The 22,432-nt window shown below is 45.0% G+C and overlaps 2 protein-coding genes across 11 annotated transcripts in view; one reads left to right on the plus strand and one right to left on the minus strand.

Annotated features, from left to right (window-relative positions):
* Window positions 1–790: 790 nt before the first annotated feature.
* LOC117723327 (RNA binding motif protein, X-linked-like-1) lies at window positions 791–4,460 on the minus strand. Of its 2 annotated transcripts, none has more exons than XM_034522875.2 (2): window positions 4,335–4,460; window positions 791–2,335 (listed from the first exon to the last, which is right to left on the minus strand). In XM_034522875.2, exon 2 carries the CDS (start codon window positions 2,232–2,234, stop codon window positions 1,068–1,070), a length of 1,167 nt encoding a protein of 388 aa, XP_034378766.1. In that variant the 5' UTR covers window positions 2,235–2,335; window positions 4,335–4,460; the 3' UTR covers window positions 791–1,067. The 2 variants fall into 2 exon arrangements, with proteins under 2 accessions (XP_034378766.1, XP_034378767.1); XM_034522876.2 differs by having other exon boundaries at window positions 791–2,381; window positions 4,335–4,453.
* A 151-nt stretch (window positions 4,461–4,611) lies between these two features.
* The window catches only part of Slc10a7 (solute carrier family 10 member 7), a 210,231-nt gene continuing 192,410 nt past the window's right edge, over window positions 4,612–22,432 (plus strand). For 3 of the 9 annotated variants that reach the window (XR_013104775.1, XM_076915437.1, XM_076915439.1), the window contains exons 1-3: window positions 4,612–5,221; window positions 11,396–11,478; window positions 20,840–20,976. Coding sequence is in view for 8 of the 9 variants with exons in the window: in XM_076915437.1 (XP_076771552.1) it covers window positions 5,122–5,221; window positions 11,396–11,478; window positions 20,840–20,976 (320 nt within the window). In the remaining variant the exon portion in view is untranslated. The remainder of the gene's footprint in view (window positions 5,222–11,395; window positions 11,479–20,839; window positions 20,977–22,432) is intronic. The other 6 variants (XM_076915438.1, XM_076915440.1, XM_076915436.1 and 3 more) reach the window with 6 other exon arrangements.

The following is a 22,432-nucleotide window of genomic DNA, read 5'->3' on the forward strand; positions in this document are numbered from 1 at the left end:
GTACATACCTGTAATCTTAGCCCTGGGGAGATGTGGCAGGAAGATCACTGAAGCCAGTCTGAGCTATGGACCCTATCACCCTTTTCTGGTCTCCACAAACACCTACACACAGGTTATGCCCATAAACACACTTTCACTCTCTCTCACACACACATCGATTGGAAGGCTGGAGGTGGCTCAGTGGTTAAGAGCACCCAAACAGCAGCTCACAACTGTCTGTAACTCCAGTTCCAGGGGATCCAACACACATGCAGGCAAAATACCAACACACATAAGTTACTAAAAAAAAAAAAAGATAACACCTAAGACAGAGGAAGGTGGGCTTAGTGTCATGTGTTTAATTTCAGCACTCAAGATCTAGTTCAGGTGGATCTACTTCAAGGCCAGCCTGGCCTAGAGTGAATTCCAGGTCGACCAAGGCCACCCAGATAAACCTTGTATTGAAAAACTGAAATAAGACTAATGGGAGAGGGAAAGGGAAGGGTCTTGAAGAAACTTCAAAAGAAATGTCAGCAAAGAAAAAAATAGCTTTATGAATTTCCTTTCTTGGTTTTGGATGAACAGCTTTTTCTAGGTATCTGATCTCAGGTTTTACACTGAGACTTAAGTCAGGGGACACTATGAGATCCTAAAAGGAACACACCACTTACCACCCCTACTAGAAATAGCTTACCTGTATTGGAAGGCTGAGTCAATTTTCCGGAGACCAAATACTATCTAGCTGTCTCCTCAAAGCTCTTAAAATTGCTGACCTCATTTACTAGGGGGGGAAAAAAATCCAGACAGAAAATTGCCTTTAGGGACACTTTTACTTGGAAAATTACAACACTAGTACAAGTCAAGTCTTACACATTTAACAGTTGCTTGTTGAAAGCAATTCATAATATCAAAATTAATCATGTTTTACTTTTTCCTCACAAGAACACAAAAATGAAGGGGAACTTAAAACAGAAGATTTAAAAAGGTAACACAACTTTTCTCTTAGTAGTCCTTGGGTAGTTATGACAGAAGACTTTCCATCTTTTGTTTCTTTGCATGGAGACCTTGATCCAAAGTCTTATTTGTTCCTAGTATCTGCTTCTGCCCCCACCTCTATCAGATCGGCTCCCTCCACGGCCACCTCCTCTTGGTGCTCCTCGGCTGGAACTGCTGTAGGAATCACGTGGAGGAGGGTACCCCCTTTCCATAGAAGGGGGAAGCCCTCGTTCTTGTCTGCCAACTCGATCACGGCCACTTGAGTAGAGATCACTTCTGCTGCTTGAGTAACTGTCTCGACTTCCACCATAGCCATCACGTGAGCTGCTGTAATCATCATAGCGACTGCTTCCTCCGTAGGATGGTGGTGGCCCTCGTGTTGGAGGTGCACTGCGTGAGTTTCCATAACTCTCGTATGAATCTCTGTAGGAGCCTCCACTTGGATGATCTGAATAGTCACGATCTCGGCCATACCCATCTCTATCACCATAGCCTCTTGATGGATAGTCATCACGGGAACTGGAATGGCTGTAATCACGGTAAGTATAATCTCTTGGTGGCGGTGCATAATCTCTGGTGTCACGAGAGCTTGGGTAATCTCTGCTTGAGTAGCTGTCTTTTGTAGAATATCCATCATCTCTTGGGGACAAATAAACATCTCTGCGCGATGGCAGGGGTTCCCTTCTTGGTGGGCCTCCGTAGCTATCTCTTCCACGGGACACTGGTGTTCTTCCGCCCATTCCACTGCTGCTTCGAACTGGTCCTGAAGGCGTAGATCTTTTAGGAGGGGGACCGCCGCTTCGTGGTGGTGGTCCTCTTTTTACTGGAAGTGGTCCCCTAGAAGAACTCATGTTAAAGTTCATGGAATAACCACCGTCATCCATGTATCCTCCACGCGAGGGGGGTCCCCTAGTTCCTCCACTTCCTCCTCGAAGACCTCTAGGAGGGCCTCTGCTTCTTGGAGGTGGAGGTGGTCCACGCCTGCCACTTTCAAAGGATGGCTTGGTGGCCTGCTCCACCTTGATGGCTTTTCCATCCAAGGACTTTCCATTCATATCCCTAGCTGCATCTTTAGCATCAGCTGGGCTTTCAAAGGTAACAAAAGCAAATCCTCTTGATTTGTTGGTTTCACGGTCTTTCATCAAAAGTATTTCCACTATTCGTCCATACTTGCCAAATACTGCTTCAAGGGCTTTCTCATTTGTTTCTGTATTAAGCCCACCAATGAAGAGCTTTCCTGGGCGATCTGCTTCAACCATCTTTCCTTCCAGCTGAGTTGGAGGGGACTGTGAAGGTCTCAAGCTCCTACAAGCTCGCCAAATGGGCCTTCCAAGTAGCTCACCGGTGACAGCTGCTGGGTCTCAGAACAGAACAGAAAAGCCACTAGGACTACTGCACACGAGCACCTGTGAATATTATTGTATTAGTTTCCTCAGGCTGCTGTAACAATGCATTGTGAAAGGGCTGGGGAGGTAGGTTATAAAACACTGATTTTCTTATAGTTCAGGAAGTCATTAAGTATGAAGCTGAGTTTCTACCAGAGCCTTAACAAAAATCTGTACCATGACTCCCTCCTAGCTTCTAGTGGTTGTCAGTAATTAGAATACTTTGGCTTATAGATATCTCAATTCAGTTTCTGCGTCCACTTTACATGGTGTTTACCCTTCACCCGCAGACCTTCATATGACATTCTGAAGGACCGCAGCTGATCATACCTAGAAACATCTGGTTTCTACAAGTCAAATCCCGAGGTCATGGGAATATGTGCCTTTTACAGGGGATAGGACTGAACAGCTAATTTGGAGAAAGGCTATACGCTCATAGAATTAATCTAAAGAAATTTGAGTCATTATTCTGGACTATCTGGTTAGGCTCTAAATCCAAGGACAAGTATCTTTTAAAGATACATACAGAAAAAACGTTTGTAGTGAAGATGGATGCAGAGAGCAGCCACTTGAAACATGCGGAAGGGAATGTAATGCCAAACCAGGCAGAGACCGAAGCATCAGAACGTCAAGTCAAAAAAGCCAGGGAATATCAACAGCCCCGAGAAGCTGGAAAAGGCCGTTAGAACACATGGCCCTCCAACACCTCAATTCTGGAGTTTCTTATTCTGCAACATGTCTATTGTCTGAGTCCAGCTAACTTGGGGAGGGGGGTAACTTGTTATAGCAGCCCTAGCAAACTAATACAGTCCTCAACAATACAATTCACAACGAATTACCGTTAAAATATTCTATGAATTAAAATTCTGTTCTAAACAGGTCAAAATCTCTAGAAAGAATCTGAGAGCAGACTTACTTTAAGCCAGCACTATCTCTGTGATGGCCTTTTAATTTGAGAGTATTCGATGACCGAGGCAGATTTTTTTTTTTTTTTTTTTTTTTTTGCTTTTGAACCGAGAAAAATGACTGTAAGAAAGTTATGTTATAGATTTTACTTCCTAAAACTCCACTTACCTTTGACTGTCTTATAATAAGCCTTTATCACATTTCATGTACTTCTTTTGCCTGGCAAATTGTTTAATGTCTCCCTATTAAGTCCTTTTTATCTTGAGATTAGCTTTTCTTCATGCTGCCTGATGCGTAATTACCGGGCAGTGGGGGCTGTGCAACTGAGAGCTGATAGCACAACTGCTTAAAGCAGCTTAGTTTTTGGATAGCGAGTCATGTCAGCAAGATAAAGTTAAATAGAGCAAATTGCACGCCGAGTCTCTTTCAAGCTTTGAATGCATCCAGAATGAAAGTCTGGTACAATCTCTTTCGAACGTTACGTTCCATAGTAAACTATTCAAGTAGCTGATACCAGGCTGCTTCAAAATGTCCCACAATACTTTGTTCCTTTCTTTCTTTGGGTGAATAAAGAGGAAGGGTTGATGCTCGGAAGACCATTCGTGAAACTATGTCATAGATTCGCCAAAATGCAATGTAAGACACCGAGGGGGGAGGGGGGGGCGGACATCAGACCCTCCACCCTGGATCTGGCCCTCACTGCTTTTGTTCTGAGTTCCTGGCCCCCTCTCAGTTGTCCTGTTGCTTTAGTGGTTCGGGGTCAGGCAAAGGCCCGCACCACGCGGCCTCCGGAATCGCCCGCCCACGCGCGGCACACGGGTGGGGAGGAGCCTGGGTCGCTCTCTCACCGCCCCCCCAGGGAAGATTTGCCCCATCCCGGCCGTCCTCCCCACTCCCGAGGCGGGTTTTGGCCGGGAAGGCGGTCGGGCAGAAAGGCCCGGGCAGGCCACCGACCTGGCGGGAAGGCCCAGCCCGCCTTCCCCGCCTTCCCGCCGCCGCCGCTGCGGGAAGGCGGGGGGGGGGGGCTGCCATCCCGGACGTCTGCTCGGCCACCGATTTTCAACCTACCCACGGGGCTAACGCTTCCCCAACTAGGAAGCCGCTTTCCCGCGCCGGTCGCCACACGCGTCTGCTGCCGCCGCTCCCGCCGAGAACCAGAGGCCGCGAATCGCTTCCCCTCCCCCCGCGCAACGTCAACGCGACGTCGCTCGTCGCCGTAATGCCCCGAGTACGTGCGCAAAAGGACCGCCGGCACCGGCGCGCGCAGCCGTCGCCACGGCGCAGCCCGGTACCGGCCAGGCGCACGCCGCGCGGCTCTCGGGCTCAGGGCCGAGCGAGAGACGCTCTCCGCGAGACATGCCTCAGGGCTCGGGCCGCCGTCATTATAGCTTTACTGCGGCGACACTCATGATGAGGCTGACCGTCTGGGGCGCCTCATCTCTCTCTCTCCCACCGCGGGCCTCCCCGAGCCTGGCCATGTACGCTCGGCAGCGGGACCTGTTAGTGCAACCCGTGACTCGTCTCCCTTGCATCCTCCTCGTTCTCTTGGTGTGCCTCCGTTCTACGTCCCCTGCGCCTGAGTCCTCGGCCCGAGTGCGCGTCTATTCGGAGGCGCGTGGTAGTGATGGCGGCGCTCAGCGAGGCTTTCCTGTCACTGGATACTACTACTCCCAGCCCGCCTCGGAGCCGCCCGAGCCACCCCTCGGTCTTTAGTTTACGAGTGGCAATCTGACTTGCTCTGCTGCATGTCTGGAGGGACCGAAGAAAGTGTGGAGACGCCCCGGGGATTTAGGGATCGCAGTTTGGAAAGCAAGCCAGCCAAACAAATAAACCAAACCCACCCGCCCTAACAAATATGAGGCTGCTGGAGAGGGTGAGGAAAGAATGGTTCATGGTCGGAATAGTGGTGGCGATCGGCGCCGCTAAGCTGGAGCCGTCCGTCGGAGTGAACGGGGGTAAGTGCCGCACCTCCGCCGGCTGCAGCCCGCCCGGTCCCACTTCAGTACCAGTCGGCGAGTCCCCGGGAGGAGCGGCCGCCCCAGCTGCGGTGCAGACCTTCGCAGCGTCCTGTCCAGCCCGCTGTGCACATGGAGGGAGGCTTTAGCAGGGTTTTCTCACTTGCTAGCCCAGGAGGACGTTAGGAATGGGGCAGAGGGATGGAAGTGCAGGTTGCCTTTTCTGCGGGCAATCAATGACTTCTGCTCAGTGCCGGAGTGAGGTTGTGGAAACTGAAAGTTACTCCTCCTCTTAGTCTCAGTGTAGCATCCCATCCCAAGAGGCTGTAGGTTGCCAGGAGTTCTTTATACGTCTTGGAGTGGACCTCATTATCCAGTCTATTTCCGACTTCTCCCTTTTGCACCTTAAAAAAAAAAAAAAAAAAAAAAAAAAAAAAAAAAAAAAAGACAAGCTGTTGGAGAGAAAGGGGGTAGGGGGGAGAATAAGGAAAAAAAGGAAAGGACACCCTTGCTCCAAATTTCAAAATTTTTGTGGCTCATGTGTTAGAGATCGATAGCATGCCTTAGTTGCTGACGGCCCAAAACTTCCAATTCTACTGACACGTTGCACTCTTTCCTTACAGGACACTACTTCCGTGTGCTGCCGGGCTGCCGTTGCTACAGCAGCCGTCAAACAGTTGCAGACTGTGTTAGACTATGCATAGTGTATGTTTTGGCAGGGAAGTGTGGATAGGTTAAAACCCCCGCTCCAATCCCTGAAGAGTAGGAGCTTTGTAATGTGGCCTGTGGATACTGGTGGGAACATGGGACTTGTCACTGGCTTTCCTCCACCTTCAGACAACCTTGTCCTGCTTTTCATAATACTGAGTTTCTTCAGTTCATTTTTTTTTTTTTTTGACCTCGTGTGTTAGATTCCAAGTTTATTGACAGAACGAATATATCAATCATGCAGTGGACCCAAACAAGGACAGAAGAGAACACATACTCAGTCTTTTTCAAGTAGGAGATGCCCATGTGGGTATTTGAAATTGTACCTTCTTATTAAAACCTTACAGAAGTGAATGGATGATCTCCCAGAATAGTGTTTCTCCTTCCCCAAGCCTTAGGCTCTCCATTTAGAAGTAACTTTTGGAATCATTTGGATGGAATTATTTAAACAGTGATTGCGGATAGGAAAGCTGTCTATATTTAAATTTTTTTCCTTTTAAGTTTAGCATATTTTAAAATTTTAAATGCAGCATAGAGTATGTATAGTTACCAGTTAGTTTTAGATACAACCTTTCTGTGAGCCTTTGGGAAGTTGGGATTTTGAGTTCTGTCAAATGAAGGGGGACATCTTATCCCTGGAGCTGGGAGAAGTGAAGTTCTGTCTTTGAGGTGGAGCCACAATGCTCCACTGTACTGGTTACTGAGAGGCAAGATCCTCACCGTTGAGATGGAGTTCTTGCAGCACCACAGGGCTGGGTTTGCCAGCTGTCTTCTCCCTTTTCCCGAGAGCTGTGTGGAGTTTCTTGCTCTGGCAGATACAAGCTGGAGTCTGTGATCATGGCCGTTCTCTTGGGCTCTGCTTACTGAACTTCTCTGCACTATTGTGTCTCAGAAATACTGTTTTGTTTTCAACAGTCCTTATGGTAGTAAGACAGATTTTTTTTTTTTCATGAGGGCGGTGTACAACTTTAATCCCAGCACTTGGGAGGCAGAGGCAGGCAGATCTCTGTAAGAAACTCTGTCTCAAAAACCCCCAAACAAACAAATAAATAAAAATTTAAAAAGTAGGGGCAGGATATTTTGAGCTAGAAGTAGTTTATAAAATAATTTAAATTATCATGCCACCTTAATTTTTGACTAAAATATTAGGGTGTGGATGTTAAGCACGTGCTTTACCCATGACCATACCCTCGGCATTGACACCCTACGCCATTCCCCAGTGCTTTTCTAGATGTTGAGGCTGACCACATCAGAGGTTAGAGGTTAGTTAGGGAACAACAGAAACTGGGGCTTCCTCTTGTATAATAACAGTGGCAAATACCTATAATAACGGTCTTGGCAGAGAGAGAGAGAGAGAGAGAGACAGAGAGAGAGAGAGAGAGAGAGAGAGAGAGAGATTACTATAAAGAAATAAAGAGAAGGCTCTGTGGAATAAACTATTAAACTATTTCTATAATCTAATTTTTAGTGTAAGGGAACTGTTCTGAATTAGCTAAATATTAGACAACAACTATTCATGTGTTTCTTCTAGGGCCCTTCCTGTATAAAAATTACTTTTTTTTTTTTTTTTTTTTTTGGTTTTTCAAGACAGGGTTTCTCTGTATAGCCTTGGCTGTCCTGGAACTCACTCTGTAGACCAGGCTGGCCCGGCAAAATCACTTGTTTTAAGAAGAGTCAAATAACTGGAACTTTCTGTGTATGTTGTTAGATTGGTTGAGCGCTTTGTATTCTATGACCATTTCAACTGGTGGTTGGACCTGTAAAGCCTGCTGAGTAAAAGCCAAACACAAAACAGCCTCGAGCAACACTTTGAGTGCTTCCCTAAACGACGGCAGTTATAGATCTAGAGTTGAAACATTGCTGACAGTGTTTCTCTCATATACTTTCATAGTCTCCTAAAGCATTCCTTTTAGTTCCTACGTGATGGAAATGTGATTTTTTTTTTTTTTGAGACAGGGTCTCTTTAGACCCCTGGCTGTCTTGCAACTTGTTATATAGACCAGGCTGGCCTCAAGTCAAGAGATCAGATTAGAGGTGTGTGCCACCACACCCTGCTGGAAATGTGAAGTGTGATTTTAAGATGTTTAATCAATTAATTGTGTGTGTGTGTGTTGTGCAAATAGAGGTCAGAGAACAACTTAACAGGAATCGGTTCTCTCCTATGTGGGCTCTGTGGATTGAACTCAAGTTCAAGTTGTTGGGCTTGGTGATAAGCAACTTTACCCACTAAAGCCATCTTGTCAGGCTGGGGATGCTATTTTTTTAAATGGACACACAGTAATAGACTCTCCTACATGTACTTTTAGTTTATTTAGTTAATTTATTTATTTAATTGTTTTGGGACAATGTCTCATCTAATTTAGTTCTGTCTGGCCTGGAACTCCTTATATAGACCAGGCTAGCCCTAAACTCACAGAGATTCACCTGCCTCTGCCTCCTAAGTGCTGGGATTAAAAATATGCATCTCCATGCTTAGCCTCCTTTATTATTATTATTTTATTTTTTGGTTTATTTATTTATTTTTTTGAGTCTCTCTATAGCCTTGGCTGTTCAGGAACTATCCCTGTGGACCAGACTGGCCTTGAACTCACAGAGATCTGCCTGGCTCTAAAAGTCCGCCCCCTCCTCAACCTCTGTTCTAAAGAGAAATATTGGTTCTTTTCATTTTATTAGTAAAATACTTATTGCACCTTATCTGGTTTCAGGCTTTGATGACTGAACTCGGCCTTTTCCGTTCATTTTGTTTTATTTTATTGATGTTGTATGTAGAGCCCAGCTTTGTACGTGAGACTCTCTGTACCCCTGAGCCACATTCCCTCTTTGCTGTCCCCTCCCCAAGCCACTGTCCATAAAGCATTCTGGAAGTGAATTGGTGTGCATGCCCTGCGGTCTGTTTTAGTCAGGCTGGAGATTGAGGATGGCTGGGGGTAGGGGAGGTGCAGGAGTCTTTAGCATTGCTAAAGAGTTCCCTCTTCCTTCTCTTGAAAAAGAGAAGGAAGGTGGGGCAGGCCAAGTGACACACCCTTATAATCCCTTTGTCAGGAGGCAGAGGCAGGTCGACCTCTGAGTTGGAGGCCAGCCTGGTCTATATATGAGTTCCAAGACAGTCAGGGCTCTACAGTCCTTGTCCCAAAAAGCAAACAGCAGCAACAAAATACAGAGAATGGCTTTTAGATAGAGGTCAAAATGGCTTCATGTTCCTAGAGGCCCATTCTTCTTTTGATTGTGTGAGTGGGTTCATTCCATTTTTGTTGTCTAATATAATTTGAATTGTGTTTAAAGGCTAAGGAAAAGACCAACTATTGAACTTTATAACGGTCTGAATCTTATTGTTTTGGTGACTTGAAAGATATAATTATTAGTTTGGGAAAGTGACAAATTTATACCCTTAGTTTGAGCTCATTCCTCTTTTAAGTATTTGCCTAGCTTTTATCTTGTCCTGGGTGACCTCTAGTCCCTGAAGAGTTCCAGACAGCTGTGTGTGTCAAGGAGGAACCTTGTGTCTCTAATCCAGTCCACCTTTCTCCTTGATCCCCTGTAAGTTATCCTGGAATAGCCCCACTACGTTTCTTGGTTTAGAATTATTTAGATCTGCATCTAGTGTAACAACAGTCATTGTGACTTGTCTCTGGAATTTGAAACATTGAAAGTTCAGGATTAGATGGCTGAATGGAGCACCACATGTTATCTCTGTCCATATGTCTTTGCACCTGTCCCTATCTTTTGTTAGCAGCCATTTTACTGACTGTCTGACTCTTCTTCACTAGAAATTCTAGAGGCACCACTGTGGACAGAGCAAGCCTAGACACGGATATGGTCCTCTGAGAGAAAGTGAGACTCTGGGGGTAGGGAGTAAAAAGAACATGACTTTGAAAACTGAGGTAGAATTTCTGGGAGCAGTTTACTTCTAAACTCCGTCAGACTTCTTGCCTTTAAATTCTACTCCTTAACTGACCTCCCTAGTTGTTGGAGAAGTATGTGCCAGTGCACTGTGGAGACAGATATGTTCACAATTTGGACAACAGTGCAACGCCTGTCACCCTTGCCCCTTGGAGCTCTGCTATCTCAGTCTCAGCTAAACACTGTATTAATGCCAGGTATAGGAAATAGTTTATTACACTGAGGAAATTTTTGTTTCTTTTATTTGTTGTTGCCTTATAAATGTCTAAGACATTGGTGGCTTAATAAGTGTTTGTTGAATGAATAAATAGCATTTTCTTTCAGAGTTTGGTCATCTATCTATATCCATATGTTGAAAATATCAATAGAAATGGTAGATGATTATGAGATATCTATCTCACATACATCATATATATGTATTTATATAATGACATGTATATATATATGCATATATACATGTATGTATGCATATATATGTGTGTGTATATACACATATATATATATATATATGATTGTGATCCTGTTATTTGACTATTTGACTTGAAGCAAACTAGTCTAGCAACAAATTACCTAAGAAATACATCACAACGACAGAAATTTCCTCACAGTAGGCAAGAGTCCAAAGACAAGATGTTCTCCCGAGCCTCTGGGGCTGTTGCTTTCATTGCTTCTAGCCAGAGGTGTTTACTTTTGGTTTTCCGTAGGGCGTGCTATTATAATTCCAGTCTTTGCCCTGTCTTCACTATGCAACTGCATACTAAGAGCCCTTCTAGAATACCAGTCAGTGAGGCTGCCTGCTGACATTGTTCAGTGGTAGTGTGCTTGCCAACCTTGTGTGAGACCCTTTTTTTTTTTTTTTTTTTTTCTTTCGAGACAGGGTTTCTCTGTATAGCCTTGGCTGTCCTGGAACTCACTCTGTAGACCAGGCTGGCCTCGAACTCAGAAATCCGCCTGCCTCTGCCTCCCAAGTGCTGGGTACTGCAAACCCAAGCACACAAGAATTCATGCTTGTTGGATAATTACTCAATTGCAGTAAGACCCAATCTTCAACTTGATTTCCAAATACGGTTCCACTCCTAGATTCTATGTAGATATGACTTTCAGGAATCCAGTATAGGAGAACCAAATAATGTATGCCCCAGCTTCGCAGCCTGGGCACTGCTGATGTTTTAGACACAACAGTTTGTTTGGAGGCATTATTTTATGCCACCAGGAATGTCTAGCAGAATTCCTAGTCTTTACGAATCATGCCATCGTCATGCCTGACCACCAGCCCTGTGACACTCAGATCTCGTAACATGGCTGGGTATCTGGATGACTGTTGGGTGAGCTTTCATTCTTCTGGTTTGAGGATAATGTGCTGAACCAGAGAGCCAGGGTGCTCACCTTGAGAGCTGCTCTGCACTAAGGAAATAGCTCACAGAAGATGCTTCCCGTGGGGGAGTGGGCCACAAGGGAACAACACTGATATTGAAAGTCATTTGTGCTCTCCTCTTAGAGAGCCTTCTTTCAGACCAGCTTACCTGCTGCAGACCCTCTAACAAAAACTCATTGTTCTCTTCCCAGGACCACTGAAGCCAGAGATAACTGTGTCCTACATTGCCGTTGCAACAATATTCTTCAACAGTGGACTGTCATTAAAAACAGAGGTACTGTCACCTGCGGCACATGAAGAGCAGTGTAGAAACGTTAGCTTGTTCCAAGTGCTGAAATTCCAAGGGTCTTGAGTGAGGCTGCTGACTGTGTGAGGCTTCCCTGACAGAATGACAGGATAGGAGCAGGACTGGCAGGCTGTGTCTGCACACAGGAGCTTCACGTGAGTGTGGGGCCTAGAGATGGAGTAGAATGAGCATTTTGTTGTTGGGTTTTTTTGTTTTTTTGATGATCAGTTTTTATTTTAATTAATTAATTAACTCTACGCCCCTTCTACAGTTTCCCCTCCCTCCTTTCTCCTCTTTTCCTAGTCCCCCCTCTCCCATCCACTCCCTTTCTCTTCAGAAAAGGGGAGGCCTCCCATGGATATCAACCAGCTTTGGCCTATCAAGTTGCAGTAAGACTAGGTGCATCTTCTCCTGTATGAGCAGCTCAGTATGGGGAAAGGGTCCCAAAGGCAGGCAGTTCAGTCAGTGACAGCCCCTGCTCCCACTGTTAGGAGTCCCACACAAAGACTGAGCTACACAACTGTAACATATGTGTAGAGGACATAGGTTAGTCCTATGCAGGCTTCCTGGTTTGTAGTTCAGTGTCTATGAGTCCCTATGGGTTAGTTGATTTTGTAGATTTTCTTGTGGTGTCCTTGACTCCTCTGGCTCCTTCAATCCTTCCGCTCCCTCTTCCTCAGGATTCCCCAAGCTCCACCTAAGAGCATGCATGGGGAGTGTGATGGTTTGTATATCGCTGGTCTAGGGAGTGGCACTATTAGAAGGTGTGGCCCTGTTGGAGTAGGTTTGTCACTGTGGGTGTGGGCTTTAAGACCCTCAACCTAGGGCTGGAGAGGTGGCTCAGTGGTTAAGAGCACTGACTGCTCTTCCAGAGGTCCTGAGTTCAATTCCCAGCAACCACATGGTGGTTCACAACCATCCGTAATGGGGTCTGATGCCCTCTTCTGGTGTGTCTGAAGACAGCTACAGTGTACTCATATAAAATAAATAGATGAAGTTATAGAACTCTCAGCTCCTCCTGAACCATACCTGTCTGGATGCTGCCATGTTCCTGCCTTGGTGATAATGGACTGAACCTCTGAACTTGTAAGCCAATTAAATGTCCTTATAACAGTTGCCTTGGTCATGGTGTCTGTTCACAGCAGTAAAACCCATGGGGGTGGGGGTGTCAGGTAGGGGATGTGGGGTGAGGGGAGTGGCGGGGATGGACTGTGAAGAGAAGAGGGAGGGGAAAGCTTTGCTCAAGATGTAAAGTAAGTAAATTAATTAATTAAAAAAGTAAACTGGAGGCCTGTTTCTGGCTTCAGAGGCTGAGTCCATTACTGCAGTCAGGAGTTTGTCAGCAGACAGACAGACAGGCATGGTGCTGGAGCAGCAGACAGACAGACAGACAGGCATGGTGCTGGAGCAGCAGACAGACAGGCATGGTGCTGGGGCGACAGACAGACAGACAGACAAGACAGACATGATGCTGGTGCAGTGGCTGAGAGCTTACATACTGAGACAGCTAACTGGGCATGCTTAGTTGAAACTTGGAACTTCAAAGTGCCCCTAGGGGTCCATTCAAACTTAGGATGCTGAGGTGGGCAATGCCCTGAGTTGGAAGTTAGCCCATGTTACAGAAAACCGGAACTAAAACCCAAATATTTTTTCTTTTAAAAATTAGCTTTATTTTTTAGTGGTGTATATAAACATAAATCGTGAATATGTTTTTATTATGGTAATGAGCTAAAGTACCCACTTCATATTTTTTCCTAAAGTGTGGAGAAAACTGCAGGGCACCTGCTCTGCTTGAGTATCCTGAGGTTCTCATAACTCTCATGGCCACTTTGTGTCAACCCGACACAAACCTTATGGTATTGTCATATTGTTCTGTCAACTCTGAACTACTCCTTAGAAGAGCACATTCCAGCATTCTGATAGTTGTTTGGTACTTTGAGAAGTCAGAGTGTGGCATGCATGTAGACGATGGTGCCTATGACCAGTCCTCACTGACATGGATTCTCTTTAGCTTTTGTCAGTAGAGCAGCAATGGAGATTGATTTGCAGGCACATGGGGTATGGAATCCTACGGTATGTGCCCAGGAACGCTGCTGGGTTTTAGGGTGTATTTTGGTGTGATCTGGGTAAAGGTTTTGCTGGTCACTTTGTTGACTTGACATAAACCTAGAGCCATCTGGAAAGAGGGAACCTTATTTCAAGTGTTCTCTCTGTCGGACTACTTGTAGGCAAGTCTATGGGGGCATTTTCTTGATTGATGGTTAAACATGAGAAGGTCCAGCCTACTGTGGCCATGTCACCTCGAGTAGGCATGGGTGTCCTCAAAGAGCAAGCTGAACAAGCCACGGAGAGCAAGCCAGTAAGCAGCACTCCCCTGTGCTGTGTGCTTAGCTACTGCCTCCAGGTTCCTGGTTGAGTTTCTGCCCCTAATTCCCTCAGTGATGGCTTGTAACATGGAAGCATGAGATGAAATAACTCTTTCCTTCCCAAGTTGCTTTTGGACATGGTATTTATCACAGTGATGGAAAACAAACTCAGATTAAGATTAAAGTTAGTTACCTCCCTCATAGGTCACACTGTTTGTTAATAACATGACGGAGTTTACTAAATTTTTCATTCTGAAGGTATTGGGCTTCTATAAATCTTTGTTGGTTGCACTTTTGATATACATAGGAGTAGTATGTAATGTTTAGAACTGATAAATTTCATCCCAACAATTGTAAATATTCTCACTGACTGGTTGTCTTCCTGAAGATAACTGATACAGGATGCATTTTCCGGTTCTATTAATTATAGGCCCTTTGGGAATGTTGTTGGTTAGAAGTAACCATTGTTAGAGGGAATAGGCTCTTTCTGTGAACACCTGAGTTCCACAGTTGGTTCTCAGCGTGGGCGTGGGGAATGCAGAATGGTGTTTGCCATGCTGTGGTCCAGGCCAGACATGACCTGGGGGTCTTCCTCCTGGCCTTGGTTAATGCTTTGTGGAGCTGCTGCCTGACCAAAGTCCTCTGCTGGGACATTGCTCTAACTGTCCCCTGGTGTCCATTTAGTGGCTACAGCTGTTATTTATGCCATGGGAACTCTGTCACGAGACTTCACATCTCTTACTTCTTAGCTTCTTAATGTTATTCTGTAAAGTAGCCAACTTCGTGTGTTGTAAGTAGAGGAAGGAAGAATGTCACAGCATCAGTGTCTCTAAGGACTGACTTCTGTGCACACCTATGATGCCTTCAGCTTACCCAGCTAATTTGGATGTAATGATGATAGGCTTTGATCCTGTACTTGATTGTGCTATCTGAGTAGCCATCAAAGCCTGTTTCTCCATCAAAGACCCTTTCAAACCATACAAGAGTCAGTCACTTTGAAAAGCCGAATGACTTTTCCATCAGTGTATAATGCTAGACGGCCCCGCTGTTTTCATGCACATTCAACAGTTAGGAAGTAGGGAGTAGTGATTTGTAATTTATTGTTTACTTAGTAATTCTAAATGAATTTTAATTGGATCTGTAACTTTATGATGATCACTTTCTATATTATTTGGTCCTAGAATGGTGTGATTTGTTCATTTAGATGATGAGTTACTGGGTTGTGTCTTTCTGAAAGCCTTTGTCCCACTCTGCCTTCATTTACATTGAACATTTCATGGACTGGTGCTTGTACAGTGTGTGTGTGTGTGTGTGTGTGTGTGTGTGTGTGTGTGTGTGTTTGCGTTTGTGTTAACATATGCACCTGTGGAGGCCAGGGGTCAATGTCTGGTGTTCTCTGTTGCTCTCCACATTAGCTTTTGAAGGAGAGTCACTCACTGAATCCAAGCTCACCAACTGGCTAAACTGGCTGCCTATTGAACTCCCAGCACCGGCCTGTTTACCTCTCTCCCCTCCGTGTACTAGATGTACACACAGGGCTCACCAGACCCCGTGTTTTGTGGAGATGCTGGGACCCAAACTCAGCAGGCACTTTATAGACTGACCCATTTCCCCAGCCTGTTTTACTAATTTATGAGACCCATAAAGGATTCTATGTGTTGTATTGATAAAAAGATAAGGGGAGAAGGAATTCGTTTTGGTGGATGTGTAGTCAGGTGTGGGGGAAGGGGTGACCTCCAAGGGCCCATGCTGAGGCATCTCTTCCCCCTGAGGGACCAGTCACACGACAGGACAGTATAGTATAGAATACAGCTTATTCAGGGCATGGGGAGGGGAGTTGAGATGGTAGTAGAGGCAGAGAAAGACAGAGAGGGGGGACAAGGGGAGATGAGAGAGAGAGAGACAGAGAGAGACAGAGAGAGAGAGACAGAGAGAGAGAGAGAGAGAGAGAGAGAGAGAGAGAGAGGCCATGAGCATGCTTGGGGGAGGGATGAGAGGACAGAGCAGGAGCAAAAGCAAGAGCAAGAGCGTGGAGGGGGCAAGCAGCCCCTCAGGGGCTGGTACACCTGGCCATTGCCAGGTAACTGTGGGGCAGAGCTTAGACAAAATGCTAACACTATGGTAATGCAAGCTAAATCATCAGTTTTATGACTGTTGGTTTCTAATTTTTGAAAACCTGTTGAAATTATTTTAGAAATGTTATATTGAAGTCCATTGAAATTTAATCTAACTTTAGGTTTAGCCGATGTAGTAGATACTGTTGCATCGCTGTGACCAAAATTTCAGGGAGAAACACGAAGGAGGAAGGCTTATTTGGGCTTCAGCGCCCCCGCGCGCCCCCCCCCCCCCCCCCCCAGGGAAAGCATATCGAGGCTCTTCCCAGCCAGGGTGTGAGTGAGTGGAGGTCAGTCACACCATGGAAGACCGGAAGACCAGAACAAAGCAGAGGCTGGGGGTGAGACCAAGGGCCGGGCTCTAACCTGTCAAGGTCTACTTCTGTTAGATAGCCTCTGTTTCCTGAAGATTCCATCCCCTCCCAAAGTAGTGCCAACCAGCTGGGACACACATGTTCAAAAAGTGAGTGTGGGACTGAGGGGCCGGCTCGAGTTGTAATCCTCGGGGGAACAGGACTAATAGCATGGCCCTCAAAGGGCAAGCTCCAGGCTCGGGGAGACTGTCTCAAAAAGGAGAAAAGGGTAGAAGGTGATAGAGGGTGCCCGGGTGTGGGCCGGGCACGTGCAAGTACACACACACACACACATACACACACGCATACACACACACACACACACACACACATACACACACACACACGAGTAAGCCTGTGTGGAAATTCAAACCTTAATACCCAACTTCAAGCTTACAGCATCGAAGAACTTGTGACAGACTGTGGCAAGGCCGGTTCTTTAAGGGCCCGAGCTGGGCAGAACACACAGGTTTTCTTTCTTTCTCTAAACTGATGATGACTTTTAAACTCCTATTAGCCAAGGAGTAAATACAGCAAATGCTAAGCTCTTGGTTCTTGCTGCTTGTCTGAAGCACGGATACTGACTCTCAGAAAGGAAGTCTGAAAAAGATCAAACAAGGGCTGGGGGGAATGGATGTGTAATTAACATATTTCTGCATCCTAGTCTGAGTTCTGGTTTGAAGCAGCTCTTGCCCTCTGAGGCCCTGTTGTTGGTAGTGTGTGCTGTAGAGTGTGGAATTTGACCTGTATTGTGTTTAACTAAACAAACTGCCCCCACAGAGGCAGTTTTCAATCAGTCATGGTGTTATATTCCAATATATGGCCTTAAATTCACATAAGTATGGAATAATTCTATTTAGGGTCTTATAGAGTTTATACGCGTTGTCTTTTCTGTTCCCTTGTTTTTATATGCGTGTGTATGCATGTTTGTGTGCCCTCGTGTGTGTGTGTGTGTGTGTGTGTGTGTGTGTGTGTGTGTGTGTATGTGTGTGTGTGTGTGTGTAGGCCAGAGGATAACTTCAGGTGCTGCTCCTGTCTTTTCTATCCCCGTGTGTGTGTGGTGTGTGTGTAGGCCAGGGGACAGCTTCCAGGGCTTCTCCTCAGCCATTGTCTCTGGTCTCCTACCCACTTTATTTTGTGACAAGGGCTCACTGGCCTGGAACTCACCAAATAGGCTGAATTGGCTGGTCAGTGCAACCCGAGGGATCTGCTTATCTTTTCTCTTTCAGCCAGGGTTACAAGCACATGACAGCATGCCCAGCTTTTTAAAGACCAGTTCTGAGGATCAAAGTCAGGTCTCAGCGCTTGCACCCGGGTGTTGGTGGTGGGCCCCAGGAAGTGGAACCCAGGGCTTTGTCTGTAAATGACAGAACTCTGCTTCTGAGCCCCTCTCTGAGCCCCATTTAGCTTTTCTTGAATGAAGGAACAAGTTGCCATCTTTCTCTCTAACTTGTGCCAGTGTTAGACGGTAAGAGCTCCTGCTTCACCCCAACAGTTAATGGATCCTGATATTCCTTAGACTGTAGCCTGTTTCACATGTGCTAGCTTTTTTTTTTTTTTTTTAAACTCTCTGCCAAACACCTGAGACAAACAATCTAAAGGGAAGAATGATTTATTTTGGCTCATGGTTTCATCCACTTCAGTCTGTGGTTGGCATCTTCCATTGCTTTGGCCTGAGGTGGGGCTGAATATCACTGTGGTTGGGGAGGGACTATTTGGCAGAGGCTGCTTGTCTCCTGGCAGCCAGGAAGCAGAGAGGGGAAGCATACCTCCTGTGACTACTTCTTCCAGGAGAACTTTACCTCCTGAAATCAGGTGATGGGGCTGGGGAATTAGGAATTCTTTTGACTGTGTACAGAATTTGAGGCCAGCCTGAGCTACATGAGACCTTGTCTCCAAACAAACAAACAGACAAACAAGCAAATTGGCAAATAAATAGGTAATATGATGAATATTTGTAATGTGCATGTGCCACCAGGCAGTGGTATGGTGGCATACCCCTTTAATCCCAGCACTTGGGAGGCAGAGGCAGGCGGATTTCTGAGTTTGAGGCCAGTGTGGTCTACAGAGTGCGTTTCAGGACAACCAGGGCTACACAGAGAAACTCTGTCTCGAAAAACAAAACAAAACAAACAAACAAAAAAAAAGAATTAGTACCCAGAAATAAAATTATGTCCAAGAGATTGTATTATTCTTGAAGTATATCCTCAAATTATTTTTTTTTTTTTGATACACCTGTCACAGATACATGCAAATGTTTTACTTGTTGCATTCTGGCTAAAAGTTTATTACAATAATCTTTCAAATGACATAGTTATCTGATATGTATCAGGAGCTTCTGTGCACACTTAATCAGAGCTGCTTTCAGAAGTAGTGAGCGTGTGTAAAACGCTGGTGTCAGACTTTGTAAGGGTGTAACTGTGAAGATTCTGATTCTTTGGACTGATTATGCCTAGCTTTCTTTTAGGTCCATCCAAGGACCTAGTGTGGTTCTGGTGGGCTAGGCATTCCCAGATTTCCAGAACCTTCCATACTTTTAGATGCATTCTTGGACCAAGGAGAAACCGGTGCATCTCCTGGTGGGGAGGCAAAAGTGGGAGCTAATGGACGAGTGAGTGAGACAGTCAGTGGGTGAATCTGAGCAAGCCACTGTTTACAGACTGACTGACCAGGTCACAGTGTCCTTGACGCTAAGGGTCTGCTGCACGTTTTGAACCATAAAGGTTAAAACGAGTGAGTCTGTGGCATCTTTGCATATGCCTAATGATTGCTTGCAACCTTTTGTCTTATAGCTAATTTTTTAAAAACGATATGTATTTTATTAGTACTGTCCTGTGTATGATATATCTCAAGGGATGTGTGTCGTACGACGTGGCATGCCTTTGGAAGTCAGGACAACTTTGGGAGTTGATTGTATCTTTCCATTGTAACTTTAGGGATCAAAGTCAGGTCACCAGGCATGTGCAGGAAATTCTTTTACCCGCCAAGCCATCTCCCTGGCTCTCACTGCTTCCTTCTATTTGTTTTCTGTCTGACTTTTTAAGAACAGCCAGGCCTTTTCTACTCTTTTTTCTTTCTAGCCATTCATTCATTTGTTTGTTTATTTTTTAAGGCAGGGTTTTACTATGTAGCTCTGGATAGCCTAGAGCTCGATATGTAGTCCAAGGTAGCCTCAGAAATCGTAGAGATCATTCTGTTTCTGCCTTCCAAGTTTTACATTCCTTCCAAGGGATTAAAAATGTATGTTAGCACACTTGGCCCTACTTTCTAAATGTGTTGGACTTGAGCAGAATAACATAAGTATAAATGCATATGTTTGTAAATTTATATATACATATATAAATACACACACACACACACACACATTTGAATTGCAACGTTAATTATTCCATGATTTTTGGCTGTGAGACTCATAACAAGTTCACTATGTGTGTTTTCTTCTATTCTGTTTGGTTTGCTTTGGTTTGGTTTTGTGACAGCGTCTCAATAGCCCAGGTTAGCCTCAGTTTCGCTTGTAGCTGAGGAGAGGACATTGCGCTTCTGATCCTTCTGCTTCAACTAACCAAATGCTAGGATTACCAGTGTGTGGCATCATTCCTGGTTTACCTGCTTCTGGGAGTCAGACTCGGGGCTTGTGCACACCAGGCAGGTACTCCTCCAAGTGGGCTACACCTGCAGCCCAGTGTGCCTTTCTGCCTACGCCTGTACCACTCTGAAAATCCCAGGCTTGAACGTGCGTTCCTCATCCTCGTTGGGCAGCTTGTGCTGGATTTGATTGACAGTGTGCCAGGAGTGGGCTTGGCCTGCTCTTCACCGTGTCGTTGTTCCCAGTTCCCTCAGCAGTGCAGTGGGGGTAATACTAACCACCTCACAGGGCTGTCATGGGAAGTGGGTGAGATAACACGGACTTAGCTTAGCTTAGCTCAGGCATTGGTCATTGCACAAAAAAATGGTGACAACTGCATTTAGCGCTCAGCGGGGAGGAGCTCCTTGGTTATAAACTGTTTTTGGAAAGAGTAGTTTTTAGAAATTATTATTTGTAGATTTGGTGACATCTTCCCAAGTCAAAGTCTGATTTCATACAACTAGAGATTAGTATACTTGGCTAAAGTGTGATAAGTCTTATGGAAGTTTCTTAAGATAATTTTTAATGTAATAAACATGTATTCTAAAAAAAATGTATTCTATTTATAGCATCAACAGTCTTTGATTCTCTACCACTGTAATGCTAGTTAGCTTATGCTTTACTGACCCGAATGGCCAGAAATGTACAGGTCAGAATTCTTAGAGCATGTTATATATTTGAAGGAAGTTAGATAGCTCAGAAGTTTTATTTGAAACAATTTTATTATTGTCATCATGCTTTTTCTTATAGGCCATCTGTTGTACACATGTCTGTAAAGACCTAAGATTTGAAACAATTCAGCAGTTAAAGCTTACGTGTGTGACATCACTTTACAAAGGCTCTCTGTGTAGTGTGTTCTTACCTTGGCCTTTGTTTCCTTCATCCTTCCAGGAGCTGACCAGTGCACTGGTGCACTTGAAGCTGCATCTTTTCATCCAAATCTTCACACTTGCCTTCTTCCCAGCAACAATATGGCTCTTTCTTCAGCTTTTATCAGTCACAACCATCAACGAGTGGCTTCTAAAAGGGTATGTTTAAACCTTTTGATGGGAAATTTTTAATGGGACAGCTCTAGTGACATTATTGTTTCTATGGCAACTATAAATAAAAGGACTTGTGTGTTATCAGGAAAGGAGACCACTTTTTAAACATTGTTAAAACAATAGAGTTTTATCAGAGATTCAGGAGAGACTCGTTTAACAGAATCTTAAAATAGACTTCTGGGTAATTTTAAAGGTACCAGGATGGACACTTTCTGGGCATTTAAAATGAGTAGGAGAGAACCTAGGGAGATGGCTCAGTGGTGAAGAGTGATGCCTGTAACCCCCAAGGTTGGAGGAGACAGAAGCAGGAGGGCTGGAAAAGCTTGCTGGCTACCAGCTTAGTTCCAGGTTCAGTGAGAGACCCAGTCTGAGGGAATAATGTGGAGATTGAGAGAGTATTAGACCTGATATCTTTCTCTAGTCTTTGGGCATACACAAGCTTACGCACCCCACCTCCTTCACAGAAGTGGAACTGGAAGATGTTTGCATGGGAATGTAGGCTGTCAACAGGTGCCTTACTGTGGCTGTCTGAACCTTTTAAAGGGTATACCGATAATGGCTGAGTGTAATGTCTACTTTTAAAATACTTTTAAAAAGTATGTATGTGGGACAGATACTTAGTTTTTCACTTGTTCTGGTTTATGTTGATATAGGTAATTTAACAGATTTATGAGAATCTTTTCTTTCATAAAAAATGTTACCATGCTGGGCAGTGGTGGCGCACGCCTTTAATCCCAGCACTTGGGAGGCAGAGGCAGGCTAATTTCTGAGTTCGAGGCCAGCCTGGTCTACAGAGTGAGTTCCAGGACAGCAAGACACACACAGAGAAACTCTGTCTCAAAAAAAAAAAAAAAAGTTACCATTCTTAATGAAAAGAATTTAGCAAATGAAACTAATTAATTAAAATAGTTTAAAACTAACCTCACTTTGCCATCATGTTCTAGTTGCTAGTTTTATACCAATCACAGAGCCCAGGGTTTGCCCTCTGATCCTACAACTGGCGTACTGCGTGACTTCTAGCAAAATTATCTCATAGCTTAGATCTGCTTTTCTCTGTATAAAATGAGGACAACCAACCATACTTTAACCACTCAATGATGTCTACTGCATCACATTGTTCCACCCATGTCATAATTTGTTTGTTACCTGTTTAGCCCACTATATGCCAGGGATTATTCTAGATGTTGGAGAAAGAACAGCAAACAAAAGTGGTCATGTGCTAGTGTTCTGGCCCAGCAGGGAGGGAGACTCAGGGTAGGTTGCCAGCAGTCAGTAGGATGGACAGAATAAAAATGAGTTCTGTCAGGGGGGGAAAGTGTACCATGGGGTTGAGTGGCCAGGCTGCCCAGGAATGCCGTTTCTCCCCAGAGTCCTTGAGGAGAATGTTCTCTATAAGGGAAACAGTGTACTAAAGCAGTCAGGCAGAAACAAGCCTGGTGCG

Source organism: Arvicanthis niloticus, chromosome 18 (assembly GCF_011762505.2).
Source record: "Arvicanthis niloticus isolate mArvNil1 chromosome 18, mArvNil1.pat.X, whole genome shotgun sequence".
Taxonomy (NCBI): domain Eukaryota; kingdom Metazoa; phylum Chordata; class Mammalia; order Rodentia; family Muridae; genus Arvicanthis; species Arvicanthis niloticus.